Source organism: Pleurodeles waltl, chromosome 3_1, assembly GCF_031143425.1.
Source record: "Pleurodeles waltl isolate 20211129_DDA chromosome 3_1, aPleWal1.hap1.20221129, whole genome shotgun sequence".
Taxonomy (NCBI): domain Eukaryota; kingdom Metazoa; phylum Chordata; class Amphibia; order Caudata; family Salamandridae; genus Pleurodeles; species Pleurodeles waltl.
The window spans coordinates 1,788,899,006-1,788,912,960 of NC_090440.1; the positions used below are offsets into that span (position 1 = coordinate 1,788,899,006).

At 39.5% G+C, this 13,955-nt stretch overlaps 1 protein-coding gene across 5 annotated transcripts in view; it reads left to right on the plus strand.

The window, feature by feature from the left end:
- HECW2 (HECT, C2 and WW domain containing E3 ubiquitin protein ligase 2) overlaps nt 1-13,955 on the plus strand; it is a 1,462,881-nt gene that overhangs the window by 1,365,198 nt on the left and 83,728 nt on the right. For all 5 annotated transcript variants that reach the window (XM_069225854.1, XM_069225856.1, XM_069225859.1 and 2 more), the window contains 2 exons: nt 5,311-5,463; nt 8,519-8,617. In XM_069225854.1, the coding sequence (XP_069081955.1) occupies nt 5,311-5,463; nt 8,519-8,617 (252 nt within the window). The remainder of the gene's footprint in view (nt 1-5,310; nt 5,464-8,518; nt 8,618-13,955) is intronic.

Below are 13,955 nucleotides of genomic sequence, written 5' to 3' on the forward strand. Positions count from 1 at the left end.
ATGTGCGTATTTCTTATGAGACAGATCATTAAGCTTACTGGAACACACAAATATACTTCTGGAAATGATGGAGTTCTGCCTCACAAATATCATCTTTGAAGGAAAATAGTACATCCTTAAAAAAGGGATGGCTATGGGAACATCTTTTGCCCCAATTTATGCTAACCTAACAATAGAGCATTGGGAGGCAGAGTATGTGTGGACAGAAGAGAATGCTGAAATCCTTTAAAAAGTCATTTTATGAGTCCATTTTATTGATGACCTATTTCTAAATTGGGAGGATGAACTGAGGACACTTCTAAGCTCCCTGAAACATAATCCACTTGGGCTACAATTTACATATTAAACAAGTACAGAGAAAATAACCTTCTTAGATATAGAGATCTACATTGATAACAAAAAAGCATGTACAAGATGGTACACAAAGCCCACCAGTTGCAATAGTATTCTGTTCGCAAATAGCTCACATCCTAAAGCATTTAAGTGGAGCATACCCTATGGAGAGTTTCTAAGAGGCCGAAGGAACTGTTCGGAGCTCAGTGATTTCAAGATTCTTGAGACGGGGATATTCAGTATCTCTATTAAAGGATGCCATGAAGAGAGTGCTGGAAAAAAAAAAGAGAACTCATTGGTCCCAAAGAATGTGGGAAGAAGAGAGAAGAGTCAAGAAAATATCATCAGATATATTATGGACTATAATCGCTCGGACGAGGAGATCGGGAAAGTCTGGATAAAAAACTGGAATGTGATCAGAAAGGATGATGAGCTAAGACAAAATGAGTAGGAGAACATCCAAAAATAACATACAGAAAAACACCAACTCTAAATGATCTGCTAGTCAGAAGCTATTTACCTGAACAGAAGAGTGGAACAAAGAATTAGCTCCAAAGCAAGGACTTTTTAAGTGCCCCAAATGTGAGGCATGTAGATTTGTGAAGAACATGACAGAATTTAAACGTTTTGATGGTTCTATGAGGAAAATTGGATAACTGATATGCTGTGAAACTACATTTGTAGTATAGTCCTTGGAATGTGGCTGTGCAAAAAAGTATAAAGGAAGTACTGTAAATAAATTAAAATGACATATATTACAACATTTAAGAGCGATCATGAATAAAGACTATTCATATGTGATTGAAAAACATAGCTGGGAACAGCATGCTAGAGAGTATAACAGCTTATGTTACTATGGAATCCAACAATGTTAGGGCAATTGTGAGAGGTGGTGATCGAGAACTGGCACTGAGAGGATCAGAGTAAAATGGATTATGGCATTTGGAACGGAAATACCCAGGCGGTTAAACACAGATGCTGAACTTTATGTACGCCTTTAAACATATATTTTTCCATTTTATGGGAAACGGTTACCTGGTATATTTGGAAATATGAGTGCAATAAGATGTATTTTCACATTTTGTTTTTCCTTGCTTTGACATGGCATTTTGCTGTTTGATCCTCCCACAACCCCTTCCAAAATCTTCCCTTCCTCTTTCCTTGCTCCTTTTCTTTTCTTAAGCTTTTTCGTAAAAAATCTTATATTTCTCCTGGAAATTGCTATATTCCTTCTCTGGCACCTTCATATGTTGTGTTTGCCATACAAAGAATGCCTGAGTGGCATTTGGTACTCTTGAGATTTCAGAGTATGAGGGATTAATCTTTCTCTTCTTTCTTCTTTCTTTTTCCATTTCTTTTCTCTCCTTGCTCTAGTTATATAAAGGTTGACTCATAAATGTTATATGATAATTCTAGAGCTCGATTTTAGATTGATTTTATAGTGCAAAAGATATGGTATGGTGCAAATTGGAGTATGCGTAATGAACATCTATTGAAGCTTATTTGAAACAATGTTCCCCTTGTCTTTTCTGCACCTATTTTTTCCCACTTTACCACTCTCCCTCTTTTCTTCCTTCTGTTGATTTTCTTCCCTTTTTTGCCAATTTCTGGTAATATCTGTGATTTTTTTGGGAAGGACGTTGTCTTGAATGCTATATATGACCTTAGGGATAGACTAAAATTATACTCCAGTCGAAGATCATGATAATACAACATTTGGGATTTCATTGATGAATTACAATTGTAAAGTTTTCATAGAAGAATTTAGAGAAGGATGGGGATGAGGGCAGATGTTCTTTGGTCTTAGTTTTTTTAGGGGAGTTTTTTAGGGGATTTTTCTTAGGGAATTCTTTCTTTAGAGGAACTTTTTAGAGGATTTGTTGATCATGGTTGTGAAATACCATACATGACACTTTATATTTAGAAAAATATTTGTTAGCACTTTAATCTTCGTGCATATCTGGCACCTTATAATAGGAGATATGAGTACTTTACTGTGATTTTTCTTTGCGATCTTGATAATTGAGGCAGGTTAAAATAGCTTTGAATACCTCGCTGTGGGGAATTTCTATACATGCATTAATGAGCCTGAGAATATAAATGTGATGGTTTTGTGCACAATTGACAAATATTCCAAAGATTGGTCTTACAAAAATGTAATATTATATTTTTGTGGTCTGTATGTTGTCTCTTGCATAAAAAACATTGGCGTGGGTATGAGGGGGATTCTCCTTTAAATGGCTACTTGACACTGTATCACATGATGGCCCAGTCAAAGCCTTTCCTCCAAAATGCGTAGGCCAGTTTTCTGCAGTATCTCACACTTTGCACGTTTTGGAAAAGAATATGAAATAAAATATACATTTTTTTAAGCAAAGTTTTTACTGTCTGTGCCGTCGCCTGTTTCTGTCCTGACGAAAGGATTGTGACTGAGGCAGTTTTTCTCAGGAAAGAGGAATATATATATATATATATATATATATATATATATATATATATATATATATATATATGTGTATATATATATATATATATATGTGTATATATATATATATATTTATATATATATATATATATATTGGTGTAACAGTCAACATCCTTGGGGTTTAAATAAGGACGAGGAACTCTTTGTACATATTGATTAGTCAAGGATGATGGTATGATGGTTCATGGGCGTCAGTAGTCGTTCGGGCTGTATTTAATTTGGTTATGATGTTTTTCATTGTAAATGTGGCCATCCTACTAGTAATAGGAGAATCATCATGATGTTTGTTTTCAATTTGATAATTGAATGGAAAAGGTGCTAAAGTAGAATTTAGATTATCTGATCATTGTTTACGTGTAAATATTTTTTGTATATATCGTAGGATCTACTTGACGAGAATAAGAGTAAATAACAAAAAGAAGAAAAAAATAAAATCTTCTATGTCAATGATTTGTTAGAGGTTATATACCTAAGGTAGGAGGGGCCATGGTGAATTTTAATTGTTTCTTTGTGGGCTAATGAAGACCGTGACGGTTGAAACGCGTTGCCCTGCTTTTGCATGTGAAAATTGAAAATTTGAAATTTGACAAGGATTTATTTGGTCTGAATAAGCATTTCAGTTGTCTGGAGTGCCAGCGTTTAAACTTTGTTTGGTGGAACATTGGAATGGGTCCTTCGCCCATAATGGAGCACCAGCCTCGCTAGGCGAGCGCAGGAAGAACAGCAGGAGTTTTTCACGTGTATAAATATAGCTAGTTTACTGGGTAAGGTTGTCCACATATTTTTGCGTGTAGTGTCACTTAAAAGACATGATACTTTTATCAAGCCTGTGCAACTTCTTAGCTGTCATTTTCAACCACTAAATTTCATTCATTTTCATATATCAATGATTATCTTCTGTTTCATAAATAATTCCGACCTCAGTTTAGCTTTCTGCAGCATCTGTTTAGTTTTTCCTGATGAGCAACTCCTGCATTAATTTCTTTGGCTGCAAGTGGGAAGAAGACTTCTACCCACGTCTACCACGAGGCGACTGGGGACACGGTTTTGGCTCTTCAGGGCCGCTGTGTCAGAGCCGTGAACTCATCTCAGTTCTCGCTCCAAAAGAACGCGAGATGTATCTGGACTGCATTGCTAAGGACACGCCGCATTCCCAAAGACAATTGCAGTTGCCACTCTACCATGTTTTTTTTCGTGCTAAAGTTCAGCTGCATCACAGAAGGGCTGACCAAACGGTAATTCAAAGGCATACTTTAATAGAATGTTCTACGAATGCTGTAGGAATTGTTAGAAGAAAAAACCCGTCCCGCGAAAACTAATTTTGTTTACTAAAGGGATTGGGTGAGATGTGACGTGTTCATGTTCTGTCGCTCATAGCTATTGTCGGTGTGTAGTTGAAATTATGAAATCAGAATAGATTGAAGACTTTTACATGGAGTATTAACAACACCTGCGGCCCTATCTTGATTAGCTGTGCTAGCTCAGCACAGGGCAGGGTTTGCCTCTTTCATTAGCCACAGTCACACGTGTGAGTATTGTCTTTTGACTTCTTTAAAGATTCCATTCAATGGTACCATTAGGCAACCCCCCCATCCCCACACTCCATATGTAGTCGACCACAAAGCATACCTAGACTGAATGCAGAACTAACATGTAGCCTTTCCCTTATTGGATGAGAACAACTAACAATTCACAAGAATGACTATAAAAGCGCAAGAGGGAGGGTGCCCTTCACAGATATCACGCATTGTTACAGGGCTTCTCAATTTAAAACGTGAGAACGAGTGCCACTGAAACACTGACGAATATCAGGTAGAGTATCAAAGCGCCTGATATACACACATAAACACAGGTCAATCAGTCACTGTATGCGTAGTCACATCATTGATGAATGTTTTGGATTCTGTTGTCCCAAAGCTGGGATTCAGTGCCTCCCCTTTCTCCAACAAACTTCACCAAACCCGCTCAACAGATACTGAGTTCACTCTATCACTTGTTAAACTATATACATACACCTCTCATGTTATGTAAAACACAATCATAGGAGGACAGTGGTCAGCTCCAGGAACAATGACATTCGGATCAGTCCTCGCTAAAACATCTACTGCAACCACTTATTCACTGATGTAATGTGTAATGATGGCAACATGCTCTCTGGTGGTTGAAATGTGACATATTTGGATGAAATATATACATGAATAGTTCCTGGATGCCACCTACCTTTGAGCTGCAGGGGTGTGCTCTGAAAGTAGCCCTGAATAAGATTCCCAGGCACAGTTTGGTGGCTTCTGTGGCTGTGCACTATAAATAGTATTAGGATATTTCGTGCTCTAGAGACGTATCCATAAGTTCTAGTATGATAAAAAGACCTAGAAATGGAGATGGGAAATTTTAGACTGTTCATTTACAATTCCCCTGTTTCTCCTGTCCTCTCTTTCCTAGTACATCGTTTTGTCTGAGGCTTTATTAATGAAATTTTTTTTCTTCTCAAGGTTGGATTACAGTGGACCCTCTCGAGAATTCTTTTTTCTGGTATCCAGAGAACTTTTCAACCCATATTATGGCTTATTTGAATACTCTGCCAACGATACTTATACCGTACAGATAAGCCCTATGTCGACCTTCGTGGACAATCACCATGAATGGTAAGAACGTATTACCCATACATCCATCTTTTATGACATGAAGAATGGTCTGGTTTCTAAGATATATGAAAGAGTGAAGACTTCCTGGTTGCTAAATAGTTGTGAGAGGTGGCCATTTGATGGAAAGGCTTTAAGTGGTTATCAGGTCTTTGTGATGTATTGAAATCTACCGCCATGCAATTGTAAGGAAGACAATGGGGGTTATTCTAACTTTGGAGGAGTGTTAATCCGTCCCAAAAGTGACGGTAAAGTGACGGATATACCACCAGCCGTATTACGAGTTCCATAGGATATAATGGACTCGTAATACGGCTGGTGGTAAATCCGTCACTTTTCCGCCACTTTTGGGACGGATTAACACCTCCTCCAAAGTTAGAATAACCCCCAATGTTCCTTGAGTGTCAGCATTGCTTGTGCCCTGTAATGTAATCCCACAGTGAGTGGATTCTTTTACAGAGCTGTACAAACTGTCATTTTGGTAGTCCCTGTTAGGAGCTGTTGCTTGTAGTCACTGGAGGACTGGGGCTGCAGGCTTCTCAGCCCTGTATCTTGCTAGGAGCAGACGTGAGCTGGTCAGACCTCTCACTTCTTTGATTGATACAGGGTAAAGGACAACAGCCCACAAGGCATTTTCCATTCTTGTTTGTAGGTAAGAAGACCTTGAAAAGGCAGTGGCACCGGGAAACCTTCCCCATGCTAGAGGATGTACGCTTCTTCTACGTGCAAGCATCTATGTGTTCAATTAAAGTCTAAATTGGACAGTGCTGACTTCCATTTCCTTGACAGTCCTGGTTACGCTGTGAATAAAACTCCGTTGAGGTGTCTATGTGTTATTTAGATGTTATAAGCATATCCCTTGAGGATCATCATCTGACCTGTACTGTGACCTGTAGCAGATGGTATAAACCCCCTTCTCTATATAATCTCACAAACATTGAAAATTACTTTTTTTCAGAATGAGATAAAAGTCCCATGTGCTCCTCTGGAAAGTTTCACGTAGAAAAAGACAGGTGATGATTACAGCCCACGCCCACTGTGCGACGATTGCCCAAAAGAAGCCAAATAAAATGATTTAGAAAGCAAAGATTACATATTAGAAAAGCGGGAAGGGTGAATACTAGTCTGCTCTGGCGCACATCAGTTCAAGGCGACCCTGTTTTTCCACGCTCCCACTCAGACGTCAGTTGTTGTTAACGTATTGCTAAAATAACATTACCATGCCTGGTCTCATAGTGTTTATTACTACTATGAAAATGTGTCCAGACAATGTCTTGCATTTGCCACTGCCAGGCATGATATTGTGCTGCTTCGGACCCCCCCACTTCTACATTTTCCGGCAGGGACAGATTCTGCTCTGCATTCTCCCATTAAGGACCGGATGGGCCCTAGGTCTACGAAATCTTCCCTCTAATCCCTGATCAAAAGTCAGATGTGGAACTGAGAGTCTTCAAGCACAAAAAAGGACCTCACAGACGTATTGTGTCCCGGCATTTGCCGTCAGAGAAGAGGACATGTATAAGGCCTTAGAAGTATGATGGCAATTTAGATGATTTTTTTCTATTTCTTAGATTTGGAATTTCATTCCCATTTAACATTGCTCCTTCTTTGGCGCATAGAATAATATGGAAAGTTAAATTACAATGAAGCAATGTGATTCTAAGTCAGTAATGTAAAAACGGTGTGTTTCTAATAAGGTTGTAAAAACGTTAGCAGATTTTCATTACTCAAAAATAAGAAAACTGTCAATTCTTAATAATTAATGTTCACAAAAGATCTCTGACTCAGGTGCCCCGTTCGCCATCCCCGCCGCTTTCAGACTTTTCCAGACTTTTAATGACTACTGAAGCTGTGTTCTGTGGTGTGACCCCCGTTTCTCCACCAGGCTACACTGTGTTATTCTGAGTAAATGCATGTATCTCTCTGTGCCTCAGTTTCTTATTATATCTGTAAAGGTGCTAGCACAGTATAAAAACTGACATTTATATTGACTCTCCTGTAACTCTAACATACTTACACTACCCCCCACTTTATCCATGTCTCAAGTCATGGCCTAACACCAAACCTGTACCTATTACAGGTCTAACCTGTAGCGTTTTACCCAGCCCGATACACGCTGAATAACTATGCGCCACACAGACTTCTAAATCAAAGTCTTTATTCTTCTGCATGTACTTGTGAACTCCAACATTCTGAAGCTAGCTCTCCTGCATTCTGTTCTAGCTAGTACATCGCACACTAATACAGAGTCCTCTGGGAGCCATAAAAGTTCTCTTCTAAATCATGCCTGACACTACATAACACTGTCATGTTTCGTTTTTGTTTTCTTTTAATATGCTCCAGTGCATATTCCCCAAACCCACCTGTTAACATTGTGCCAACAAATTAATATTATCATGTAAATCTAGGGATGATTAACATATGACTTGCTAAATATAGTGCAGGAACACGTAGATAGATAGTGATTAATAATTCAAATCATAGGTGGGTGGATCTAGTAATGGAGGGAGAGATGAGTGGATTGGGTGATTGTTTATTGTGTCAGTATTACATACTTCATGGCTTGGATGGATTTACATATTACTCAAATAAAATGGTAGCTTGATGCATGGATGAACAGTGTGAGTGTTTGGGTGGAATAAATGCAAGGTACATGGATAGATTTAATTGATTATCTGTGTGGGGATACTACAGGTGCAACTTTCAACATTAGCAATTACTGGTACCATAGGTACTGGTAATTCTGGGATGCGATATTACAGCAGGATTTGCAAGTATTGAAATACAAATCTCCTGTGGAATGGAAATACCATCTGAAACAAATCATCGTCACTGCACTAATTTCCAAGTTGTTGCCAAAATCCATACCTTTGCGTGCTAACCAATCTTTCCAGGTTTAGCCTGGTGAAGGTATCCCTGGTGTTCTGCATGAGGTATTTGTGCAGCTGAAATTACTACTTGCTTCTTAATAAAGATTGCTTCTGCCCAAATCATTATTAAGTGTCCACTTGCAATGCGAGGAAAATATAATGATTATGCCTCCTTTTTGTATGCACAGGTTTAGGTTCAGTGGCCGAATCCTTGGTCTTGCCCTGATACATCAGTATTTGTTGGATGCCTTCTTCACAAGACCCTTCTATAAGGCCCTCCTTAGAATGTGAGTAAAATATGATGACTATGAGTTTATGATAAGGCTGGGTAAGTGATAAATGTATTTTAATGTGGAGGATTTGACCCAGAAATGGGAAACTGTGAACAAGTGCCAGCAACAGAAAGATTGAACAAGAGGCGACATATTGTGAATCCTCAGCATAGGCTCTTGCCTATGTTTATATTATTAGCATACCCTTCTGACTACTTTGAAATAATTTCTTAAACTTGGTGGTTTATGAACGTTAGCCCAGGCAATGATGAACCTTTGTGATACCACATCAAAATATACTTGAACAATGGCGTCTTTATGTCTTTTTGCTGTTGTGCCAAAAATATCACCAGCAATGACACAAGGGAGATGCATCAAGTGGAAGCTCATAATATCTTTAAAATTCATCCCTCATTGCTTACCCATGACTGGCCATGTTAAAAAGAGTGCCACAACGTTACCACATCATTAAGAACCTTGTTAAACATCGTCTGCAGGGCTTAATTTTTGCAGTGGTTGCATGTAATTGGTACCAACACTCATTTTTAAGGATGAGGACTTAGTTTTGACCAAGAGCAAAATAGAAGAAGGTAGAAAAGGGTTAAAGAAAGAAGAGAAACATAGGAAAACAGTGCAAAGTGGAGAGCTTGGGTAAGAAATTACTTGAAATTCTGATAGAGACTTCTAGCCAGAGATTCCTCAAAAATTAAATATTACCCAGGTGTCAGACTAGATCCAGAAACTCTTTTTCGCATGCCAAAAAGTGGAGCCTTGCGACCCAGCAGCGACTCCCTGCCACTCCAGAAATTATGTGCAGGGCCCCTAAAGGTGCCACTCCCATGGGCTGACCTCAATTCCTTTCTTTCTGATGCGGATCTGGAACATCTTCTCATCTCTTACAGAGCCTTGCCTCCATGTTTGATCTTCTACAACATTTTTTCAATGTGCAAGAGTTGTCACCCCCTATCATGACAGGTTTTAAACTCTGTAAGGACTGTTGCAAGCAAGTATCTATGACTGATCGACACAAGGTATATCTATGGTGCCTGGGCCACGACTCTAAAATCTGCAGAGACTGCATGTCAATTACCCCAATGGCCATCGGAGAATGCAAGGGGAGTCTTTATGTCACCAGACACAAGAAGGCTCAGGGACAGTACCGCTCCAAGTTCAAAGCTCAATCCAGGTCCTTCTCCAATTCCTTGAGTCAACAGAGATGCTCAAGAGGTAGGTCTTTATCGTATTCCAAGCTCTCTGGCAAGCACAAAAAACGCAATAAGTGAAAGCAAGAGTTCCACTCCTTTGTGGCATTTCCAGTCCTCTGATGAGGCATGTGCAGGCACCTTGCTTCCAAAGTCAGTTGATTTCAGAGCCAATTCTGCAGCTGGTTCTGGTACTACCTGAGTTTGCAGGCCTTTAGGCCTGCAGCACCAGATGGAAGAGCTCCATTTAGCTATGCTTCAGTTCTTCTGAACTCCCTCTTGCATGCCTTAGGGCCCCACAAAACTGGACTACCGCAGACAGGTTCACCCTTGGCACTAGCTGGACCCTCAGTGCCACTGCTGCCCTCTGCTCCATTTCAAGTGTCATCCGTGGCACCCAAATCCATGTCAAGCCCAGGTACATTGATGCTGATCTCAACTTTCAAGGCGGTGTTTCTGATTGTCCTCTCCAACGTCGAGACACCAGTTCCTACACTTGAATTTCTCCAATGCAGCATTCACAGCATTTCTTATTCGACACAGGCTATGACCAAGGTGATGAGTTTGTCCAGGTCTATGTTAAGGACAATTGGTATGAGGACTTGCAGAAGGCTAGTGGGCTAGATACCTCTTCAGAGACAGCTGTTTTCTCTTCTCCCAGCTTAGCCACTGAAGAATCTGCGTCCTACAGTATGATCACATGTAGTGTCTAACCTAATAGGAAGTAATCCTGTTATGGCAAAAAAGGGGTGGGATCCATAAATACTCAAAAACAAAAAAATTGTAGCTCCTTATACCATGAATGTAATGCCAATGTAAACTACAAGTCACATGATTGTTTTGTGCTTGGGTTTGACAACCATTAGTCATCAGGTTTCTAAGTCAGTATTCTTTATCCTCACATCCTCAAATCTGTCATATTTTCATAATCTTTTCATAACAGACATATTAAAGCCGGAAAATTATTGATAATTTAACCATCAAATTCAAACATCAATGGAAAGCTATTTCACTTCAGTCGTGTATTTATGACATTAAGTTATCTCATTACATTATATGGATATCATATTGACCTATATAACTTTAAAAAAAAACTTGAGACACAAAACAAAAAGCAAAAAGCACAAAAGGACATGACTTTCAAATGTAAACAATAATTATTTCAATGTTCATAGATTTTCATAAACATACATAAGAGTCCAACAAAAATATACATATGTGTCCTTTTTCACTGTCAGTGGGGACAGGTCATCACCATCCTAGAGTCTGGGTTTAATGATACCTGTAGCACATATGTGGCAGGGGCACTGCAAAGTACCCTTGTGTGATTTCCTCGGACATACATAACTCCTTATGGTCTCCAATAAATGGCTATCACTGGCCTTATGTGGGTGCATTCGCCCTCCTAATCCACTGTTTTTTCGCCGATGTGTTTCGACCTTCTGTGTGGGCCTGATAATTAATGATGAAGGTCTTTCTCAGGTCTGTACAAAGTTTAATGGCAGACACTATTTAAAAATAGAAATAAATTGGAACGTATGTCATGCATCAGAAATTACATCTCTCAGTCTCCTGAAAGTAGATGAATGGAGCACCTCTGTAAAAATGACCCAACGAGATAATCAAGCACAATGCATTACCTTCTTAAAAATCTCAGTATAATTTGGCTCAGCAACACTGCATGTTCTGCTACAAGAAATGATTTCTGCAGGAAGGTACAAGTGTGTATCAGGGAGACTCAAGTGCAACAAAAAACGAAAAGCCAGAAGTAGGTAGTACAGATCAACCCTTAAGGGAGAACAGGGAAAAAGACCTTACTTGTCATGCCACTAAATGTCATTCTTTCACATCCCCAAGGACCCAGAGGTTAGCAAAAGTGTTGGAAATGGCCCTTTTTGAAGGGTTATCCCCAAACCTTTTGCCTTCTTCCTCCTGTTTTTTTAAGCTCTGTTTTTGCTGGTTTATTGGCTTTGCACACTTTACCACTGCTAATCAGTGCTAAAGTGCAAGTGCTCCCTAGGTAACTTGTACTGTTGATTGGTTTATCCATGATTGGCATATTTAATTTACTGGTAAGTTCCTAGTACAGTGCACTAGAGGTGCCCAGGGACTGTAAATCAAATGGTACCAGTGGGCCTGCAGCACTGGTTGTGCCACCCACATTAGTAGCCCTGTAAACCTGGCTCAGACTTGCCACTGCAATGTCTGTGTGTGCAGTTTTAACTGCCAATTCGACTTGGCAAGTGTACCCACTTGCCAGCCTAAACCTTCCCTTTTTATACATGTAGGGCACCCCTAAGGTAGGCCTGAGATAACCCCATGGGCAGGGTGCAGTGTATTTAAAAGGTACCACTTGTACTGGTGTATGTTACATGTCCTAACAGTGAAATACTGCCAAGTTTAGGTTTCACTGTTGCGAGGCCTATCTCTCTCATAGGTTAACATGGCGGCTGCCTTTAAATAACTTTAAAGTGGAGATTCCCTTTGAGGGCAGATAGAAATTTGGAGTTTGGGGTCTCTGAACTCACAATTTAAAAATACATATTTTAGTGAAGTTGGTTTTTATATTGTGAATTGGAAAATGCCACTTTTAGAACGTAGGCATTCTCTTGCTAAACCATTCTGTGACTCTGCTTGTTTGTGGATTCCCCGTCTGGGTCAGTTTGACAGTTAGGCTGTTGTGAATTCCCTCTAGACAGTGACACAAATGGGTTTGGGGTGTAGCCTGCCTGTCCTGATGAGCCATCTGAGCTAGAGGGGAGGGAGGAGTGGTCGCTTACACCTGAAAGGACTGTGCCTGCCCTCACACAATCCAGTCTCCAACCTGGAAGGATCTTGCAAACACTTGAGACTTTGCATTGAAGTTTGCCAACTTCAAAGGCAGAACGGCCTCCTATATTTGTCACGTCTATGTGTTGTGAAACTCCCCCATATTTTACATGTGCAAATAGTATAACTCCCTTCTTCAGAAACATCCTTGTCAGGTGTCATAGGTCATTTATAGGCACAAGTAAGACAAGAAATTGCCAATTTCTGGTAATTTGTTCAGTCCATTTTCAGTGATTTGTGATTTATGTTGAACAATGCGTTTCTTCACTTCTTGATTAGTTTTGCCTATGTAGGCCTTCTCACATGAACAGACAACACAATACACGACTTTCCTTGTGTTGCAGTTTGTGAATTCCATGTGTTTAATTCTGATGTTCCTTATCTGAATTCTTCTCCTTCTATTGTGCTCTCACAGTTTTAACAATTACCACACCTGTGGTGACCCCCTTACTGGCAGTAAACTTAACATTGTACTTAAGGTAGGAGCAGGGTTTTTCAATACAGTGTTGTATCTGGTCAGACTCCCACAAAGATTTCTGTTACATTTTAAAGCAAATGGAGGCAGTTCCTTGAAGTCCTGTAAACATGCAACATCAAATTCGTCATTTTCTTGTCTCTTCGTTGTAATAAATTCTCCCTAGATGTGTACCATACGTATTTCATTGTGCATTTCAACAATTTTTGTGGGCAATTGAATTGCCTTAATTTGATTAATAAGTTACCAGCATTCAAAAAGTAATCTCTTTTGGAACGATTCCTTCGTATTCATAGGAATTGACTGTATAGTAGGTTATTGCGCAAGGTCCCCTGGTGAAAACTTGAGTAGTGTAAGAAAGTATTTCTGTCAGTCTGCTTTGTGTACAAGGTAGTATATATTCTATTGTGGTCATGCTGTGAAGTGATGTCCAGGAAATGTATTTCCTTTTTACTAGTTGTTGTAAAGAGTTTTATGTCAGGGATCCTGGTGTTGAGCCATTCATCAAAGTTTTGGATCTCTTCTTCAGGGCCTCTCCATATCATCAAGAAGTCATCAATATATCTTTTCCAGGTAAGGATATACTTCCCAAACGGGATGTCGTTGAAACTCCATTTCTCTTCATAAAGAGCCATGAACATTATGGCCATTCCCAGCATGAAGGGACATCCCATTGCGGTTCCCTTTATTTGTATATAAAACAGATTATTGTAATTTAAAAAAATTGAATTTAAGGCATAGTTTTGCTAGTTCCAGAATATATTCAGTGGGAACTTCATGTAGACGCTGAAGTCTATTCAAAAAATGTTCCATAGCTTCCAACACATTTTCTTGGGAAATATTCATA